The sequence below is a fragment of the Neodiprion pinetum genome, chromosome 2 (genome assembly GCF_021155775.2).
Source record: "Neodiprion pinetum isolate iyNeoPine1 chromosome 2, iyNeoPine1.2, whole genome shotgun sequence".
NCBI classification, from domain to species: Eukaryota; Metazoa; Arthropoda; class Insecta; order Hymenoptera; family Diprionidae; genus Neodiprion; species Neodiprion pinetum.
Window position 1 is genome coordinate 11207527 of NC_060233.1, and position 21897 is coordinate 11229423.

The window sequence follows — 21897 nt, forward strand, 5'->3', positions numbered from 1 at the left end:
GATATATATATATATATATATATATATTTCGGTGAAAAGTTGAAAAATTTTCAGAAGACCGTTGAAATTATTTCGATCCGAAAAGCAGCCGTGAAAATCTGAACATATCTGTCTGCGATAATACTTTAAATTGAACCAGAATTACGTGTTTTTTTCCCAAATATTAAAGAAATGTCAAGATGTCCGCTTAAATCATTAAAAATTAATTTCCTGCACTGAGAAAATTTTTATTTACGATACAGTAATTAGAAAATGATATCAAAATGGGTAGCATGAGAATACCGGTTTAAGTATAGTTGAAATTACTGGAAAAAGTAGTACAAGTAAAATTTAGTGTCATCATATCATATTATCAATGCTACGTTATCTGTTACACGAAACGTTAAATTTGTAGCTTCATTTCAATTGAATAACTCTTGATATCAATTTATTGCTGAACCAACATGAAATTATTGCAATAGCTACAAAAAAGTACAGTATAAATGACCATAATAAACAGGAGTCACAACAACACCCGATAGATTCTGTGATTACAGTCATACAAAACGTATTTCCATTTTATACCGTGAGCTATATTTTTCGGTACTGGTAAAAAATGGAAATAGTCAAGGACTGTAGAGTAACCACAACTTTTTAATAATGTTTAAATTGTTTCACAGAATTTTGCAACCGAATTTTTATCAGAAATTCCAATTCCGAGTACAGGACCCCGCAGAATCCTTACGGAAATTGGTTCCTGGTCGAATTGGTTGAATTTTCAGTATATTATAGTACCATTCCTCCCGATCAAAAGTTGTCTTGGATACAAGTCCCGAAAATCAGTAGTTTCTTAGATACAGGCTTCGGAACGGAACTAGGTGTTTTTCATACCTATGGACATCGCTGTTTTTGCGAATAACAAACCTTTAAGGGGGATTCGAAATCTAATATATTATTCAAAAAGTGCACAGCCGATTCACAGACACGTGAGAAAAACAGGTCAAGTCGATTATTACAAAAGTCGGAGGGTCTCGTTCTTCACGCAAAATCTGACATTGCACTTCCTTCCGGTAAACCAACGAGTTCATGGATGGAATCAATCACAGCTTCCTGCCTATCTTTGAAAATCAACCGAGCAGTTTCTGATTGTGAGTGATTTGTTAGACTTCAAGTCCCCTTGAAGCTTTCTAATTCATGAAAATCACGAGATACATAGATATGAAAAAATCTGGTCATCTTTCTTCCAAAGCTCGTATCTTGGAAACTAATGATTCTTGGGACTTGTGTCCATGAGAACTTTTGATTGGGAGGATATCTACTATAAAACTAAAAATCCAGCCAATTCGGCAGGGAGCCAATTTACATAAGGATTTTGCGATTCTGGGTACTTTGTAAAAAATCGTGAAAGCTTGTAAAAGTATGAATCCTTATCAGGGAGCACAGAGAAAATTCAGCCCACTTCGAAACGAACAAGCCCGAAACTTTCGGCATTAGCCCTACGTGAACGATCCTGATAAAATCCTGCGACCCATGTCGTATGAATTCGAGCCAATTTCCTCCGCGCCCTCAGTATGGGTGAAAATGTAGGCACAAGTGAGTTATTACCAGCATCGAGTCGTCCGGCTGTCCTGGGCAGTTTATCTCGGCGGGCAGTTTACGTCACTTGACAGAGGCGAACCCTAATTATAAAGAGAATTATCGGGGGTTGTGTCTGTATCTGAAAAGCGGCAGGCCGACTCTCCGCGACCAGGTAAAGCCGAGCTGCTCGGTACAAACGTCAACTTTTAGGAAGCCACACACGGGGCGAACCCTGGACGCAGTTAGCGCTCGTTATCCTCGTTAGGGAGGGCAAAGTGGAGGAGGAATTGCGCCAACTCGGCTACAGAGGCTGATGCAGAACCCCGAAATAATTATCGCACCGTCATCCCATTCTCCTAACTCTTGCCTCTCACTTTTCCGACACAACTAATTTTGTATATTAATACGTACGTGCACTCGTGCATGAGTTCCTGTTTCCATTTTCCAATTCCAATTCACGCCAGAACGATAATTTTAGGGGAAATTATACGTTGGATTCATAAGTCCGGTCGATTCGAGCCAACTTTTGACATAGCGATTTCCAGTTTTGGTGAAAAGTTCTCTGCAGGTAACACAGGTACAGCACAATTACCTACATATCGAAAATCACCAAGTTTTCATTTTCATTTTAATGCTTTTTTTTCTAATTCAGTCAGTTTTCAATCGTGAGTATTCAAACCTTTTCACTGCGGTTCTACATTTTTTTCAAATCATCCCTAAATTCGCGAGAATTGAAGTTTCGAGACATTCCATGTTTTAAAAAAGTTATCATTGTTGTACTAGTTCAGAAGTTTCAGATTTGGCAAGAAATGAGTTTTTCACATCCTTGACGACTTGAAAATAATTAGATTTAATACGTGAAATTGATTTTTGATCAAACTGTTCGAAAATTTTATATTAAAATGGTGAAAGAAAAAATGAATTTCATCGTTTATATAATTTTAACATGTTCTTCATTGCGAATGTATTCAAAACTCTCCAAATATTCGGCGAAAATGCATCGTTACAAATCCGAAGTTATGCAAATTTGAAAGACGAATTGAAAAAAATCCACCATGGGACTGATCGTGCAACAATAAAAACGGAAACTGAAATTTTTTCGACTTGTAAAGAGTTAAGTGGTTTAAAATACTCATAGCTCAAAAGGCGTCACAATAAAGAGAAAAGACTTAAAAATTTTATGGTTTTAAAGGTGAAACGCAAACTCGGAGTTTTTCAGATTTTCAATAAAAAATAGAATCCTGAAAGAATACGTGTTATTACCACAAACTCCGTATAGGAATTTCAGTATTGAAATCCTTCAGAGTTTCTCAGAATAATTATCAAACTTTTTCCAAAATATTGGACGATTTCTTTCAGTACAGTCTGAAAACATTAAGAATTCTGTCAAATGTCGGAAGAAAAAAAAAAAAAAAAACATTACGAGACATGTATCTGAGATTTTTTTTTATCAGGGATAAAACGTCCCAGTTATTTGTCACGTTTCGTATGTTAGCTCAAGCTTTCACGCACCTAGGAATTTTCGTTAAATTAACATACTCCGTTGCAGCTACTCAAAATATCGGTCATGAAAAATTCTGGATCCTAATAATTCCTGCGCAATGCTTGCGAGATCAGAGGAGGATTTTGCACAGGTTTATCTCGGTCCTCCTCGACGAACCCTAACGCGTCTCAACCACGGAAGGTATTAATGTTCCTGGAGAAATATATCCCTGGAATTCTCGCCGGCCGGTATGAGGTAAATATTCATGACACGACCTGCAGAAATGTCGTTAAATAGAGATTAGGGCTATATTTCTATAATTCCCGCGGGATGCCTGAGCCATTCTCGATTGCGATATTAGCAGGAGCGTTTTTTTCACCATCTTTTCAAAAGGTCGCTTGGACTTTCTTCGGACACACTAAAAATTAATCGCAACTAGTTGTTGAAATTGAAAACACCCAACTAATTATACCTAACTAGGCAAACCCAGTAACTTTTATATTAAGCCATTGGTCACGCTTCTGCATATAGTAAAGTTATTCGTTTCACTATTCATACTCCGTGTCCTTACAATTCATAGCTATTAATAGTAACATAGATTCAGTCTCCAACAAATTTTTGGGAACGTCACACGTGTATACCTAGAAGTTTTCTTGAAAGAACCTGCTCACTGTCTAGTTTTTTATGCGTAGCCAACTTCCTGCAAGTGTTACTAGCGCGGTAGGCAGAGTGATCGATGTGCAATGAATCGCGGCGTTCAATAGGTGAGAGGTTATGGTTACGAAGTCTGTCATGCCGCGTGGGTTACGCGAGATCTATTCATTTAAATACGGTTAATTGAAATCAGCATCGATTTAATATAAGTTTGCAAAAACCAATTTTGGATTTATCAAGTAATGGATTCATAAGTTAGTGAAGTGCGGGGTATCATTTGTTTATTCGAAAGAGGTTATCTCTGTTGATTCGAAGATGAATAACTTCAAATTAATCCGCAAGATTCCTCATTGAGCTTCAACTCTACAGTAAAAAACATAATCTGCATTATTTGATCAGATTTTAGCAAGCATTTATGGCTTGATAGTTGATGAACGTTGCTTTTAACGAAAATTATCTGACCATGCCTATTTCGCGTCAGTTATATACACACCAACGAATAAAACCTCTAGCTGTCACTTGTGTCAACCTATAGATTCTAGGGAATTTCTTCTTCTCAGTGAAAGTTTGATTCAGGCTACGAGCATGGATGTCAGCCAATTAAAATTGAGCAAGTTGAATCGCGCGAACTACGAGCAGGCCCATCAAGAAAACATCTCGGATTACTGCGCGATTCAACTTGCTTAATTTTGATTGGCTGAAGCATTCTTCACCGACAAGAACAAATTCCCTAGAATCGATCGATTGACACAAGTGACAATCAACCATAACCTCTCACGTATCAAAAATAGCCGGGTCACGGCACCGTCGTACTCGGTTCAAAAATTATCATAACACGTTCTTCGCTTCTGTATAAGTATATCCCTCGGAAAAGCACCTCTGGTGCAAAAATCTTTCACCAAGTACATTAAAAATGTGATCATTGCCCAAAACATACCTTCTCTGATTAATAATCTATGCATATAATCAGGCTATACAAAAAAAAAAAAAAATTCCACAAAGACACAGTATACATAAATATTCTCATCCTTTATCAAAGAAAATTCAAATTACATACTACTGCCACGTACATGTCTGTTAATTCACAATAAAACCGTGGTGGAAACTTGACCCTTGGCTTCCACATCTGACGAGAATCACACTACTGCCACTCTGGGGTCAGACTGACCCTAAACTTATCCAACTACAAATGATAATTAGGTATTAATAAAAAACGAAGTTACTCATACGGTAACATGCTTTCAAATGACAGGGAAAATAGGACGGTGCCAATTGGACCCCGGTGTCGCAGTCAAGAGTTAATAAAACTTTCCGACCGAGATATGGGTATTTTTAGAAAAATACCTTGGTGAAGAAATCAAATTCTAATATCATCTTTTTACGTATGCATACATACATGCCTTGAAAGAGGTACGCCAAGTTTCACAAGCTAATTTACATATTGTTTTCTGGATTTTCAATACCATTATGCAGTTTCCGTTTCAATACCGCCAGTCAAATATAGCGGTATGGATAACCGCATTTATCACTGATTATATGTCTATTATCACGTTATTGAAATCGTCTCTAAAACGCCATTTTTTAAAAATTCACAGACATTCCTTGACGTGAAACGATCCTTGAATTTTTTTCGACGTTTTTTGAGGAAGGTGTATCATATATTAGGTGTTGGAATTAATTCGTAGCATTTTGAGAATCTGTTTTGATGAAAATAAAATGCTACGAGTTAATTCCAACACCTAATAAAAAATAATCAGAAAAATCTATATTGGTGAGTCGGCATGGAATGCCCCATATGTATAATGCATCGAGGGACGCGCATGAGGGATGCGAGGGCAAAAACCGTCGCCAAATGATATATGCATGCCGTTTCAAAGCCGGTAATTAATAACCACCCCCGAGAATATCAAGTTCCTGATGTTACCTCATTTTTTCCCGCGATGCAGGCAACCGAGGCTTCGTACTCTCAAAGGGATTCCGCGACAGGAAACTGGGAAAATATTGAACGCTCGTATGCTGAACCGGTACAACATTTCCAAGTGAAAATCTTCAACTGATGTTTCACAGTATTCTCTCTCTCTCTCTTTTTTATTGTGCAAGGTATTTCAGTCGAAATAATTACTTTGAAGGGCGTTTGTCAACTCCAGCTGCTCAAGCCGCCGGAAATTACAGCGATTATTTTTCGATAGAAATATTTCTATGAAAAACTGTGAGGAATTTTGCTGGAAAACTCTGCGAAGAATTTTTATGGAAATCGAGCAAATATCCAGCAGTAATCATGAGGAATTAGAGAATTAGGTTACAGAGAAAAATGTGCAGTGAATATATGCTTTTTACAATATTAAGAAAACGCGTGCAAAAATTTTGGTTAATAATATATCGTGAGGTGGGTTGATAGACAGTTTGAGGAATAAAAAATGATTACATCATAGTTATACGGTTTTTTTAGAATGTGAAATTTCCAATGTATCGTTAAGATCACGTGAATGGATTATTATTTTCTGAATCATGACGGAAAGTATCTAGCGCTAAATCTTTTTAGAATATTTACAATAAACTGTGGAATTCCATGAGAAAAGATCCGGATGATTTCATTAATTCGCAGTTCTAATGGAAAAATTCTGTGAATTCGAATCTTTCGGATGAAATCGTAAATGTACAGTGAAATTCATCCAAACTATGCAATCTCAAAAGTCTCTAGCAGAATTAGTTACGTGTAACCAATTTTTCGAAACTTCAGTTTTGAAAATTTGTAGAGACCATGACAAAATCAGGAATGAAGCCGTACAAAGTTAATCTATTTCTACGCAACTCTGACCACTTTCACGAAGTTCCCACAATTCCAAGGCTTTGATCGCTATTTGATTTGATAAGTTTTCAGTTGTTAACACAAAGTTTATAGAACGGTTTCCAAAAGATCGCTTCAATACTTGCACGAGCAATTTCCCTGCAACATTTTGTTAACGTGTAATTATAATTGTCAGTTAATTTTCAATAACTTCTTCGACACAATTGGCATTCTAATTACTTTGAAAAATTTACCATAAATCTCGATTACTCACAAATTGCAACTCTGAGATGATTTTAAAATGTCTCGTGAAATTTCAGTGTCAAATCTAAAAGTAAGTAATCGGAGTGAATTTTTTCAGAAACGTGTCAAGAAGTACTTTGAATAGCGAGAGAAAACGCGTTAGAACTTGTTCAATGAAAGCGGTTATCGCGTTTTCGAAATAGCAAAGTAAATTACTTGCCACATCACGAGAACTGAACGCGGGCGCAAAACTCATTCATGGTTAGTTAGTAACACGTAAACTAGAAACTATTTGTTTCTTTTTGACGTGCAGCATGCGACGAAAGTTTGCGTCTTCGACTCGGATGAAAAGGCGAGAGGCACATCATGCAAGACTCGGCGTTTGACCTGAATGGTCTTCGAGGTTCGCTCGGAATTTCCGCCTTCTTTTGCAGACCAACTTTTGACAAATTTCACTTGGAGTATGTAAAGACTCGCATATTCCGTGTTATGGAATATTTAATATAGGTATATTTATCGGTAATAATTGAACTTGCTGCAAAATAATATAATAAAAACAACGTCGATAAATCAAAAAAATAAAAATAAATAAATAAGTAATTACGCAGATGAGTAAAAACGCGATCCTTGAAACTCTTTGAATTCTGTGAAATCTTAAAAATCACATCAACGCTTGGAATTCTATGAAATATTTGGTGAATCCGTCAAAATCTTTTTAAATTCTGTGAAATCTCTTGAAATCGCTCGAAAATCTGTCATATTTTTCCAAAATTCTTTGAAGATTCACGAAATCTCTTGAAATCCATGAAACATTTGGAATCACACTGAATCCTTCGTATTCTACGAGATATTTTCAAATCCTTTAAAATTCATGAAAACTCTGTGAAATCTCTCAAAATTACTACAAGATCTCTGAAATAATGTAAATCGCGTTGAATATTTGAAAATCTATGAAAAATTTGGCAAATACGTCGAAATCATTTTAAATTCCGTAAAATCTTTTGAAATTGCTCGAAAATCTGTGAAACTTTTCGAAATTCTTTGAAAATTTATGAAATCTTTTCAAATCCCTGAAAATTGCTTTGAATTTTATGAAATATTTGGTAAGTCCGTCGAAATCCTTCTAAGTTCTGTGAAATCTCTCGAAATCCTTCGAAATCCTAACGAATCTGTGAAACCTACTCCAAAACCCTTGGAACCCATCGAAACTCTAAAAAATTGATTGTTTCTTTCAACGAAAAAAATGCCAAATTTCTGGGCATTTTTTTTTTCCACGCGAAGCTGAATCGACCCACTTCCAAGCGGTTCAAATATAACGATTGACGAGTCACTACGTCCTCGACTCGGCTTCTGGTCGTCGTCTGGTAGAGCCAACAGGCGACACGCGAGCCGCTGGCACAACCGACTACGTAAAAGGGAACAGGTAAGGTCAAAGGGTTACGCGAAGCACGACATGTCACGGCTCTACGGCGAGAATGGCGTGTGTCGTCTGCGTGGGAAAATTGCGCCTTTTGTCAGGGTGTGCATCGCTGCGACTGTTTCGTTAGACTGAGAAAAATTTCATTTAGGTTTACTGCTGAGGTTTACTCTACTTTTTTAGTTAGATAAGGCTTTAACGTCGATTTATCGTTGCACGAGCGTTAAATTTTCGCAACAGTTGCAAGAAAATATAGCAACAGTGATCGTAATGAGAAAGAATGGTAACGGATGCTAGACTTTCTGGTAAGAGCTAAAAAACTAATTTTAATTACAACGACCAAAACTCGAGACAGTTGGTAATTGACGTCGTGAGACGATCAGCGGTGCACTAATTGAAGAAAATATCCGCGAAATTCGTTAAATAAAATTGGCAATTGTTCAACCTCGGAAATATTATAACAAACAATTTTTTCTCTATTCATCCGATGCCGAATCTTGAAATAAGTATTTCTATCCAGAAATCCCGAAATTTTCAGCAACGTTCTATAATAGAAAATATGTCAAATTAATCGAGATTGCGTTCATCAAAATGAACGAATTTTCCCGTTTTCATTTAAAATATTGTAAACACAATAGCTTAACACTTTATCGAAATATTATTCGAATCGAGAACCTGAAAATTGAATTGAAAATAAAAAGTTCTCCGTGACGCAAGAAAAACCTTGAAACAGTGAATTTCGAGTCTCCTAATTTCCTGTGTGCGTGATTTCAACTTTGCTGGGAATTTTCAACCCTGCGTAATTTCACGTTATCGTTTTTTAAGGACCATCAGATTCAAATCACCCGACGATATATATGTGCTCGATAATCGCTGGCATTTCCTATTTGCGTGGATTTCGGGATTCTCTTATTGTTAGTTGACTTCGGCCGACGTGGTGAATTTCGGTGAAACTGATTAAGCAAAGTGAATTTGTACCCAGCGCCTGGCTCCGAGTGAAAAACTTTTAAACTCCGTGAAATGCGATGCCTAAACTACAGCTGGTTAGAAAAGTTTATCGCGTACCCGTCGCGAAATTTTTCTGTTTTTCCTCCATCAGGAAACAAATTTTGGCATCGAGTGTACGTTCGTCAATTGGCTTTCCAACCCTCTTCATCAGTCCGATTGCCTTCCAAATTTAAAAGCCGAGCCTCTATTCCAATCTCAATTCTACGTGTTTGCTCTTTCTCTCTCTCTCTCTTTCGATCTTGATTATCCGCGTCAAGGGATACTTTTTTTTATTGTTGTTGTTTTGTTTTCAGAAGCACCAGATCCGTTTGTTATTTCAGGAATTTTTAACCGATCAAATTGCACCCTTTTCTCTTTTTATTAATAAAATTCTTTGATTAGTTTATCAAGGTTTCAAACCGATGAGTGAATTGTTATATTGACCAATTGAGTATACGCGCGAATTCGAAAATAGAAGTTCAACATAACAAATGAATAAAATAAATAGGTAAGATGTTACAGTCAACCGGATTTCATCTCGTTTTTTCACCTTATCTTAATTCAAATCAATAACTTCAATGTGAAAATAAGTGTCGATTTCTCGAGTTTTTTATCTTTCCTAACCAAGTCACGATTTTTTGGGGGTGAATATCTGAACAATTTCCTGCAGGGAATTCGTATTTTTACCATACTTCGTTTTACATCACAAATATGAAAAAATCAGTATTCAGGTATATTTTCCAACCGATTTCAGAAATACATTAAATACATTTTGGAAATAGTTGCAAAATTGATTGATCTGAAAATCGTTTAAAAAAAAAAAAAAAAAATCCGGACATATTTTTGAAAGTACTTTTTCAATAAAACTATAATATAAAAATTTTCCGATACTCTCCCGACTAAAAAAATGCTCTGTGGTCAGTTTTACCGAATATAATATAGTATATATAATAGTATAACAGATTCTGCTATCGCGTAGAAAAATCTTTCAGAAAAAATTAACGGACAAAAGATAAAGAGGAAATAAGGAGAGAAAGCCGGAACGAAGTTAAAGCTCTTGTATACAGCCGCAGTATCGGGTTTAATGGAGGGCCTGATGAATTGTTATTGCTTCAGAAGTTCAGGCAATTATTTCCATCGAAGTATTGGGGGGGGGGAGGTATTAATTTATCGAAGGTGAAAGTGAAAGATCAGCTTTTCCACCACGTTCCTGGAACTCCGAAATGGCGGAGACGTGCCCAATTAGCGATCATCCAATATCTAAACGATGTAACGTAATTAGATGCTGTCTTCTCTCTCATTCTTAGCCGAAATTGACGCGCATTTATTCTCAATAACAATGCTTGATTTGATTAATTTTAAGGCATCACAAAGAACAAATTCCGAATCCCGACAACTAACATGAAAGCATGAAATATCGAAAATTATGACTCGACGCTTGAAAAGCTGGGACTAAAGTCAATAAAGACTAATTTAATTGGAAATCATTTTCATCTTGTTATTGAGAACATTTTTAAGCCTGTGAAATTCAATGCAAAAAAAAACTTGATTATCAATAATTTCGTAGTATAAAGTACCTATATAACTATGGTGGCAATTTTATTAATGCCGAAAAGTTTTTTTTTTTTTTTTTTCGCTGACTCGTAAGTTTAATGTCTCGTACAGCCAACTTGTGAAAAAAAATAAAATAAAACTAGCCATCACCTTAATTAAAATCGGACCACAATTGTGGATTTTTCAATAAGAAAACATTATGATTGACTTCATTTAATAATATCGTTGAGTTCATTTATGTGAAAAGCTCCAGTGATCTCGGATAACTGATTCAGTCTTACAACTTATTCAATGAAGCGGAAAGAGAATGTAGGTGACGTATAGATATATTAGCAAGCATTAGCCTCTCGTCCTCGGGAATCGCGGATCATCCTGATTAATCGCTTTTAAAAGTTATCGAGGAAACAGAGACTGCCAGAAAACATGATATAATATATAAGAAAAAATGTCGAATGTATTCATAAGTCAATCACGAGAGAGAGCCCGAATATTGTACTTTAAAATTACAGTTTTTTCACACAAGAAAATCTTTTTTTTCACAAACATAAAGTTCAATGTTACATATGTACATATTTGTATAGATCATGATGAATTGTAAATCGTTCTACAAAAGAAAGGAACAAAAATTATCCGCTCCATTAAACACCGGGAGAGAAATTTTTAGTTGATACAATGAAATCTGGTTCGTTACTCGATAATACAAATTGTTGATATTATCAATTTTCTGCCGAATCACAAGACCATTGCTCCCGACATAATTGCCCTCTATATTTTTTATTGGAGTTGAAAAAATCCTCAGCCTACGAGTGATCGCCTTGACCCTGACCACCCTTGAAATCCCTGGGAATTTATAAAATCTGCTGAAGTCTTTTATAATTCCCTAAAACCCTTTGGGATCTCTTGAAATATTTTTAAATCCTTTGAAATACTTGGAAAACTTTTAGAATCCTTGGAGATCCTTGCAGATTCGTTGAAACTTTTTGAAATCCTTTTCAACCCTTCAAAATTCTTTGAAAGTTTTTGAAATCCTTTCTTTTGAAATCATTTGATATTTCTTGAAATATTTTGAAGCCGTTTGCAATGCATGGAAATCCTTTAAAGTCCTTGTAAATTCTTCGAAACACTATCCGAAATCCTTTGAAATATTTCGGCATCTTTTGAATTTCTCTGGATTCTTTTGAAATTATTTGAAATTTCTTGAAACATTTTAAAATCCTTTGCAATGCTTGGAAATCCTTTAAAGTCCTTGTAAATTCTTCGAAACACTATCTGAAATGCTTTGAAATACTTCGACATCTTTTGAATTTCTCTGGATTCTTTTGAAATCATTTGATATTTCTTGAAATATTTCGAAACCGTTTGCAATGCTTGGAAATCTTTTAAAATCCTTGTGAATTCTTTGAAACTCTTTGAAATTCGTCAAAATTCTTCGAAATTTTATCATACCCCATGAAATTGCAATCGATCATTTGTATTCCGGAAAATCACAAAAATTTTCCAGACTTGAGTCAACCCCCCACGTCCTGAGCTCTTAGCATTTATTTTAACCTTCGAATGCCTTGGATAGATTGTAATTTCGTCTCGCGCTATGCATCCTTGACCTTGTTACCTTGTACCTCAGAAAACTAATTTCACGATCGGATATCAATACTTATCGACAGTTGCTGGTACGCACGTCATTGTTATCGGTGTTCCGGATCGATAGCCCGGGAGCCCGAGGAAGATACACGAGAAGTTACATGAAGCCGTAACACGACAAGATCGGGTATCGGGCGAGGGTCGGGTCGCATATAAAATTGGCGTCCCAAATGCAACCCTTTTACAGAAATGTGAAGAAATTTTCATTTCTCGTGTTATGGTTATGGGAAGGTTGTTTTTCCCCTTTTTCTTTGCTTCTTTGTTTTTATTCTGTTCATTTTTGCATTTTTTCGTTCTTACCCCGCCTTGAGAAAGTTATTCTCTCGGCGAATTTTGAAATACATTATGTATTTCTGCACGTACATATTAAACTCACGCGATCGTTCGAGAGGGAGGTTCTTGTTGTACTTCATAATTTTGTCACGGAGGTCATGCAGGTGAGCTTGAAATCAAGACACTCTTAAATTAACCGGCATGGAATAAGCTACGATTACTTTCTTGAAAATTTTCAAAAAACAAACATTGAACTAAGATCCAATTTCATTTTTCGATAGTTACTAGAAAAGCTCTGGTGAAACGGTATCGTTACAAGTTGTGTGATACAATTACCTATTTCGGTTTCACTCGGGTTTTTTGATTCGACTGTTCTTTTTCCTTTTCGTGCCGTTCTGTACTATTATTCGACGGTAGTAAAAAATGGACTCGTAAAAAACATTGAACGACATATTGTTCTATAAAATGAGCAAATAACATTTTCTCATTTAAATTCAGTTCAATTCACACGAAAGCTTATACTTAAGTCCAGATTCTTCCAACACCTTCTCCGATAGCCATGAAATAACAAAAGTAGAATAAGAGTTACCTCGTCTTGTCTAGGGACATTTGTCACCTTCCCTGAACTGGTTTGCTAATCGTTTGAAGTTAGGCGAAACAATTGACTAAATCTTAAGCAAAATAATTACTCTTCGACACAATCTTCCCCAATCCTCGGTCTGAAAAAATCAGTTCCATTCGCAATAATGTTAGCCGCGTTTTATGCCGAAGGTCTGATTGAAATTGAGCCCTGAATTTGCAGGTTAGGTTTCAGTTCGTTTCGAGGAAGGGTTTAAATAGGGCGGAGATTTCGAGAGCTTTGATAGCTACTGACGTCACAGCAGCACTGCAGTGGCAATTCTGGCACAGATTAGAACTAGGATTGGTATTATTATAGGTGGGCATAACCGAGGAATCGCGTTCCGTCGAGATATCATTTCAGTAATAATTTCCATGCAAGGGGAAGCTGAGCCTGGATTTGCGGTTACCGCTGCCCAATTAGCATCGATTAAACTATTCCTAGAGAGCCGTTGTGGCGATCGTGGTAACTATTTTGGCCATCTATAAGTGAGCAGGCTTAAAGCCAAGCATACACCGAAGTTGAACGCTTAAAAAGAGTTAAAGCAAGAGAAATTCAGGAATGCAGCGTTTTAATTAATATCAGAACGAACTGAATGAGCTTCTGTGAATTTTATATCGGAAAATTATTCCCTCGGTATTCGAAACAATTGAAACCGCAAATTTTGATGAAATTGTAATTCAATCAATGATGATTAATCTGTAACGGCTTTCAAACTATCGGGCAACTTTTGTTTATGCCAAATTCGTACGATTTATCCGATTTGAATGAATAATTGGAAATTTCGGTCATAAATGAATTTCATGATCAAGCGAATGTATCTTGTAATAAAATATTCGACCATTACATTTAACCTGAGTTGATTTCACATTTCTTGTTTTTTCAATCAATTACACCAACTAGAGAAAATGTATAAAGTAACGCACAAGTTGTTTATTTTTCTACTTGTTTTTATCTTTTTTTTTTGTACCAAGTAAAAAAGAATCTAAAATAATGCAGATTCCTCGAAATGAATGGAAGAGAAATATGCTATCTTAAAACGAACGTGTTAATCTTTTTTGGAATAGATTCAAGTCACAAGACAAACTGTATTTCTGGTCAGGTTTCAATACTCAATTTTCATAGCAAACATTTCAGTCTGAGCCTCTTCTACTGTGTTTCACCTCAGCTTTCTGCAACCCGAAGCCGAGTGTTATTTGCACGAATCTTAACCTCCAGCCATTTGGAGCACTTCCGTCTCTAGCATGGCTGAAGCAGCAGTAGCACTCTCAGGGATTTTGTTCCAGGAATCACGAAATGCAAATGTCAAACCGGTGAGCGAAGCTGAAACGTTTATTTCGTCGAAATTCAATACCGTCGAACAAGGAACTCGGGTCAATTATTCGTGACGCTTGATGAAAAAAAAAAAAAACTGCAAGTCAGATATAATTTTTCCATTCCATCCAATTAATGAATCGTTACCAGGGAATATGCAAGCTTGAAATAAAAAAATCTCGTTTATTAAATGGCATCTAGATGATTAATCAATTTATAAAAGTTTCAAATTGATGTTGAGGGTATTCGTTCTCGAATTGAACATTAATTCTACCTTCCTTGCCTGTCTGGAATTAAAAAGTTGGCCAGGTACTTGCAAACCCTTTGCCATAAAACAAATGGAGCGTTTTTAAATAGAAGCTTTTGTAAAATTCATAAAAAAACAGGAAAGTGAGGGAAAATTCGTATCAATCAACATTCAAGGTCTTACCGTCGTAGAAATAAAATGGCATAGGCAAAGGAGCCGCGGCTGTCAGCGGTGTTGAATTATACAAGGTGTCCGTATGGCTGTGAGAGAGCCGCATGCGACCCTGGATTCGAAATGGGCCAGCGACGTATCGTGACGTGCAGCCGCTATATGCATAAGGCTATTACCGTCTATGGGTCGGCTGAGATTGCTTCGGGTAGGGTTAGGTTAGGTTAACCGAGGCTCACCTTGACTCAGTGGCTATGCAGTATCGAACGCTCTGGAAAACTGGGTGATTCAATAGACACCGTCGGCGGTCGAACGTTTCTGCCTCATATGTAGCTAAATTTAGAACTCTTGCGATCTGTGTAATAACGCTCTGTATCCATTTTCTATTCCTCTTTTGTTTCGCCGTCATTTTTTTTCGCTCATTTCTCTCTCCACCTCGTTTCTATGAGCTTTCATGTAACGTCGGTTACCCGATCCTCTTGTAACCTGAATGACAAATAGTTAGACTAAGGTCCGACGGACAAGTTAGACACATGTGTGTATGAGACGTCATCTCTGAATAACCAAGCTTCTATGGCCGACGCCAACCGGCGTCAGTTCGTAATGAGACGCTCAGTGTAAAGAAATGTAAAAGTCGACTAGTCATTAATAAATATTATTCGTCATAATATGAAATCCTGTGGAACTTTATTTAGGCCAGACGGTCGGTTAACCTCTTCAGTATACCACAATTCAAATTTAGTCTTGAGTTATGGTATCGTTTACGAGACATTTGAGGTTAGAGAGAAATAAAAATCAGTAAACTTGTCGTTAGTTTATTAATAGCTAATTATTGCACATTGTAGTTAATTTATTTGATTCGGTCTAAAATCAGGTCATATCGTTAATAAATTATACGCACTTGAAAATGTTGTTTGCTGCTTATTTCAGTGTGTCTATGAAGATTTATGAAAAAGCCTTGATAGGTCTTGTCAAAAGTTTTTGCAATTCTAGTTTCGTTGAAAATATTTTTTTACAGATGTGTCCAGATTTTCTCAGTTGCATTTTGGAAAAATTATAATTCTAACCATTTCCCAAAAATCTTATAATATTTCTCAGAAATCAATTCCTGTTTTCCATATTACAAAGTATTACAGATAGCATTAAAACATCGGCAAACACCACAACACAGGTTTTTTCAGATTTTAGATGCAAAATAGTGGAGTTCATTTGAAAAACAAATCAACTTTCTCTAAACCTTGATCCGATTTTCATCTTCAACTCGACTTGGTTGGAAATAGTCAAAAAGACGAGAGCCGAAATTTTTTCAAATTTCCAATAGTAAAAGAAGTTTGCAAAAAATCTGAGTGGTACCTAAAAATTCGATCGCTTCTTATTACGAACTCGAATTGACCAAAAATATTTAAAAACTCGAAGTTTTTTCGGATCATCAACAGGCAATGAAGTTCGAGACGAATCCGAGTTCCTCTGACGACAAGCTTCATTAATTTCTCGTCATCGACTCTCACAATCATAGGGTATTCGAATGATTAAAAATTTTCCAAAAACAATTAAAATTTTTTTATAGAACGGGCCGAGAATATTCTATATATCGAAGAAACGTTTGAGAAAACAAATTTTTCTGAATGAAAAAGAAATTTTGCAGTATTTTTCCACCATGGTGCTTAGTATCATTTCCACGATTCTTGCGTATGCTAAATTATTCTAATAAGACTGTGAACCTGCTACTCCCTGAATTTCTAGAGCGGAATAGTGGCGTCAGTGAACTAGTTGGCATCTTCGGCGTGTCCTGAATGCTTGCAAAACGTAAATATCGCGGTGAGTTGAGGGTAGAGCCCTCTAACTGTAGGTGCAGGTAGTCACTCGGCGTAACAATATACATAAATTGTACGGTAATCAAGCCGTGTGGTTTCCAAGCACACGGAAAAGACAGCGGAGCAACGTCGAAGCTTGAAAGAGCCGGCGATCCAACTCGGGCCAACCTAACCTACCCAACCCAAACTTAACCCTAACTTCCGCGAATTACCCCCACGGCAGCTTGTTTGCATCGAGTTAGGGCGAAGCCTTTTCCTTCGCCAAAGTTGCGGGATCTAGGTCTAACTTCACTTTGTTTACAGAAGCTCCAAGACCGCTACCACTTGACTATACGATCTAACCTATCTCAATTATTCAGTCTATCGAGTTCCGCGTCAGCGTCGCCATTTTTTATTACAGGCAAAATATTTTGATTGATCACCTATCGACTATCGTAATCTGTCATATTGTTCGTCGACTCTTCATTCTTTCGCCTCGATGACATGCATCCGGAAATTTTTGAGGATATGAGAATCTTTCAGGTTAGGTTACTCAATTACGACGTCACAATACCGGAGTCAGTAGACAATTAAACCTAATAACATTTTCTGATCATCATATGTTCGGAAGAAATAACGAGTAACAGAAAAAAACCACTCATTGTTGTAATAACTTAACGATTATCTGTAAAATGCATTATGTAGATTAAATGGTCTGCCTATGTTAATATTTGATGCGCATGCGCCAAGATCCGAGAGCAGTTATTTGCCAGGGTAACCAACCGTCATAAACTTGAACAACAGTCCGCCGCGATACATGTAACCTCAAAAATTTTGTCAGCTGTCGTTGTTGAACGCAACTGCTAGCGACGATTGTAAAAATTTTTGAGGTTACGTTCACGACGGTTGGTTGCCCTGTCAAAAAACTGCACTCGAATTGCAGCGCATCCGCATAAGATTATAGCAGATGGCGGTCCATTCAGTCATCGGCACCTTGCAAAGGTATTATTATATTGAACCGGGAAAAAAGAAAACGAAATATCAATCTTGTGAGATTTTAGCCGTGACAACAACAACGAGAACCGCGCTTTATATAGCTACTGTAAAAATAAATTTCTCCAATTTCAGGCTGGTTTGTGTAACATTTCGAGATATAATACGGTCATAAAAAAAAAACTGCCAAGAACTTTGCCTGTGGTCGTAACTCGTCGGGATCTCACGCTTGGTACTTTTTGCCGCAGCAACAAATGTATGCATGATTTTTTTTCGGAGGATACACTACGTTTATATGTGTTCATAATACAATATCCTTGAAATATTCCAAGATCCGAGATGTCGAGGGAAAATGGTGGGCGTAAATTCTTGTTATTTTCAGACATGCGCATGTATTTTTATGAACCGAGAACAAATATTTTATGTAACAAGTTCATAACATTACTTACTTGATCGAACCGAGCAATTTTATTTTCAGCAATATTGGTCGCCTCATTTCTCAGTCATTATAAACAAATAAATATTTCGTTTCTGGCCAACGATATGTCATCAAATTACGATCAGGTTCTACTGTGATTGATTTCGGTATTAATCACTCATTTTTTTTTTTTTTTATTTTAGAACCTGTTCGATTTTTGAAAAACAGTGATATACCTAGTCCTGAGTTATTAGCAAATGTCGATGTCTTCTGTCCAGCAATAATTCGAAAACAAGTGAATTAATCGCGATAAAACTCGATTTATTAACTTGGTTTTGTTTAATTTAAAAGTGAGGCAATTTTAAGCAAAATTGATCTAGTTGTTCCTAAGTTATTAGCAAATATAATAGCCCGTTTTTATCGGACAACTCAATAAACGAATAGAGTAATTCAAACGAAATTTGGTCTGCCAGTTTGGCTTTACTGAACTCTTTACTGATTGAAATTCGAGCAAAATCGCCGCAGAGATATTTCTCAGTTATTTAGAAAAATAAAAATGCTTCCTTCTGACAATAACTTGAAAACGGATGAACCATTTTGTATGAAATCAAAGCACTGAGTTCGGATTTATTAAACTTATAAATGATCGGATACTGAACAAAATTTATGAAGCCGTTATTTGTGTCTCAGTTATTTTCAAAAAGAAAAATCTTTCAACAGTATATTTTTCAAGGTATAGCAATTACAGCAATTTAACTTCGTGTGAAAATCGTATAACAAAAAGAAAAAAGTGTTAAAAGTGCAAAGACAAGTAGAATAAACGGTTAATTTTAAAGACCTTGACCGAACCACCCGAAGAATTTCCTTCCGCGCTGCGTTTCGAGCCCATAAAACATTAACAAATGAAATTCGTAAATTTTTTTCAAATTTTGTACTCAAATAATTCTAAAACTGCTCATATCCAACGAAATCCAAAATACGGTTAGTTCATAGCTAAAAAAAATTGTGCTAATTGAGACTAAAATCATCAAAATCTGTTGAACTATAACGAACACGAAATATCATGTTCTTTCATGTTCCAAGCGAATAACTCAAAAACGACTGAACCGATTGTATCCAAAATCTATCAAGTTCTAGGTTACGAAAAGCCCCGTCCAGTGACAGTTCAACTTTTCATTTTCGGGGTAATTATCTGTTGAAACTTGAACAACATTCAATGTGTAATCCACTTGCCATGCCATGACATAGAGTTAGCCAGTACAGTTAGACGTATACGTGAGTATTTCGAAACTTAAGCTACAATTTATATACTCGTTGTTTCAGTTCATCCGCTTCCTTAACCTTCCTGCATAAAATGTTTTTTGTATACGCACGTTGTTACGATATAAAAAAAAAAAAATCAATTACACCTAATCGTGAGACATCTCGTTAAAATCATCTCCAAACGCCTAAAATCCGAAATTATGGTAACTCCCCTTACAATTAAAAAAAAAAAAAGTGATATTCGATAAAGACTCACCTCAGTGTCGTTCCACCACATGTGGAGCCTGTAGTTCCTGAGTATGGTTGGATTTTCGTTGATATGATCTACGGCGAGTTTAACCGACGGCATAACGCCACGTCCCACGTGACTTTCGGGCACGTGTCTACCGTAAGGAAAAAATCCGGCGATGTAAACGTCGCGGCGTTTGATACCACCGAGGTTTATCGGTTTCTGTCCGTTGCACGAAAGCAACAATATCGCTTCTATGCACAAAACAACAACGATTATTTCCGCGCACCTCACTCGACGCCATCGCCATTCGCAACGTCGCGCACTAACCGCCATTTCACAATCCGATTTACCTACCTTCCTTTTTTCAATATTTCCAATTTTCTCTCCCCTTTATTTCTATTTCACTCCCCTCCCCACCTACCCTCCAAACCCGCTCCATCCCTACCCTCCCCCCTGCCCCCTTCCCCACCCCGCCCCCGCCGCCCCTCTCGCCCCTCTTTTTCTTCCACCCTGCCCCCCCCCCACCTTCCTGCCCCCGCCCCACCCCCGCCCCCCTTTCAGACAATCTCACCGTCGATATTCCCACGTGCGAATCCTCCACTCCTGCACTTCCATTTCACTATTATATTATTATTGTTATATTTGTTATTAATAATACAGCTGTTCGGGCAGCATAGTGTTATTTATCAGATAGACGATTTTTTATTACAGCTACACATCATTTTTCACTATAATCTCTGTATTCTGTAGGTTATATTTTCGATTATATATACATGTATATTATTATTATTATTATTATTGTTGTTGTTGTTGTTGTTATTATTATCGGTATGAATAAGAAATTGAAAAAATTTTTATACACTGCTCGAATACGCGGATAGTGATATTTGTACGATTGTACTTTGTCACCGTTGAAGTATGAAGTGGATTATAATTTTTTTTTTTTCTTTCTAACGAGTAATTCGATTTATATGATATATTGGTTTGTTCTTGAATTTCTTTTGTTTCTTCTTTGCTTCGAACCGCATATTAAAAAATTTTATCAGTTTCCGACCGTTGGGTGTTTTCACTTGTTTTTACGATATTTATTCGAGGTCTTCGGTTTTTGGACTGCGGATGTTTACCGCGATCGTAAAAGTTTGTTCTATTTGTACTGAAGATGTTCGTGAAAAATTTTTTAAATTTATCCTTCTCGTCTACTCGTGTTTTTTGCGACGATGATTACGCGTAGAGAGAAGAACAGAAGTTTTCCATTCCATTCGTTCTTGACGGTTTTCTTGCTTTCACGATTTCACAAGTGTCTGACGCTCGCCTGACGACGATTCTGTTCTTCCGAATTCTTTATCCTCATTTTCATCATCCACAAATTATAATCCAATACCAACGGTATTAAACTCCGGATTCAACGTTTCATCTATCGGATTTCAACTTCCGTTTAATTTTCTATCAGCTTTGTGCGTTGTGTGAGTGAAAATTTATCGCTTCCATAGGTATGTATTTATACCGCATTTCTCACATGGTTAGCAGAATCGATTCCACCTCGGTTCATAAATTCGCTACAATTCTATCGTCGTCCTTCGAATCTGTATTAACTATTTACCCACTAATGCCTGTTCTCGATATTTTATCGCGTAATTCATAATCCAGTTACTCGAACTTTTGCCTTCGAGATTATGATTTTTGCAGCTTATTTGCAATCATCTTTTTTTCGATTGCTCGATTCTTTCAGGGTTCAAATTTTCACCGACAATCCAACGGCGGTTTGATGCACAGGCTTAAACGCATCTGAAACATAGGAATGAAATTGAAATTTAGCGGGCAACGGTCAGAATCAATTAAACAAGATAGAAAAATATTCGAAACAGGGTTCGAAGGGTGAAATTTCAGTTTATTTAGTCGATTTATATTCGAAGAATCTTTCCTTGAAATTAACGAAAAATTCACAACCGTAAAATCAGTTGCAAAAAGTTTTGTTATGAGAAACTTTGAGAGCAGCACGAAACTACGTTTGTTCAATTTCTGTGCATCTGGCTTTGAAATTATTTTTACGATCATCTTCAAAAATCGACAATATTTCAAAAATTTACTCTCCATTATCAGAAATTTTGGAGAAATATTTTCAAAAACTTCGAAAGTTTCCTGAATATTTAAAATATGAAACCAACAAGTTTGGTATTATTTTCAGAGATTGTCCGAAAATGTTTCGACACTTGTTGAGAAAAGTTGCATTTGAACAACTTTGATTACGATTTATGT

At 36.5% G+C, this 21897-nt stretch overlaps 1 protein-coding gene across 4 annotated transcripts in view; it reads right to left on the minus strand.

The window, feature by feature from the left end:
• Positions 1-20028, minus strand: part of GABA-B-R2 (gamma-aminobutyric acid type B receptor subunit 2) — a 187492-nt gene extending 167464 nt beyond the window's left edge. For all 4 annotated transcript variants that reach the window (XM_046609721.2, XM_046609720.2, XM_046609718.2 and 1 more), the window contains exon 1: positions 19666-20028. In XM_046609721.2, the coding sequence (XP_046465677.1) occupies positions 19666-19974 (309 nt within the window). In that variant the 5' untranslated portion in view covers positions 19975-20028. The remainder of the gene's footprint in view (positions 1-19665) is intronic.
• Between the last annotated feature and the right edge of the window lie 1869 nt (positions 20029-21897).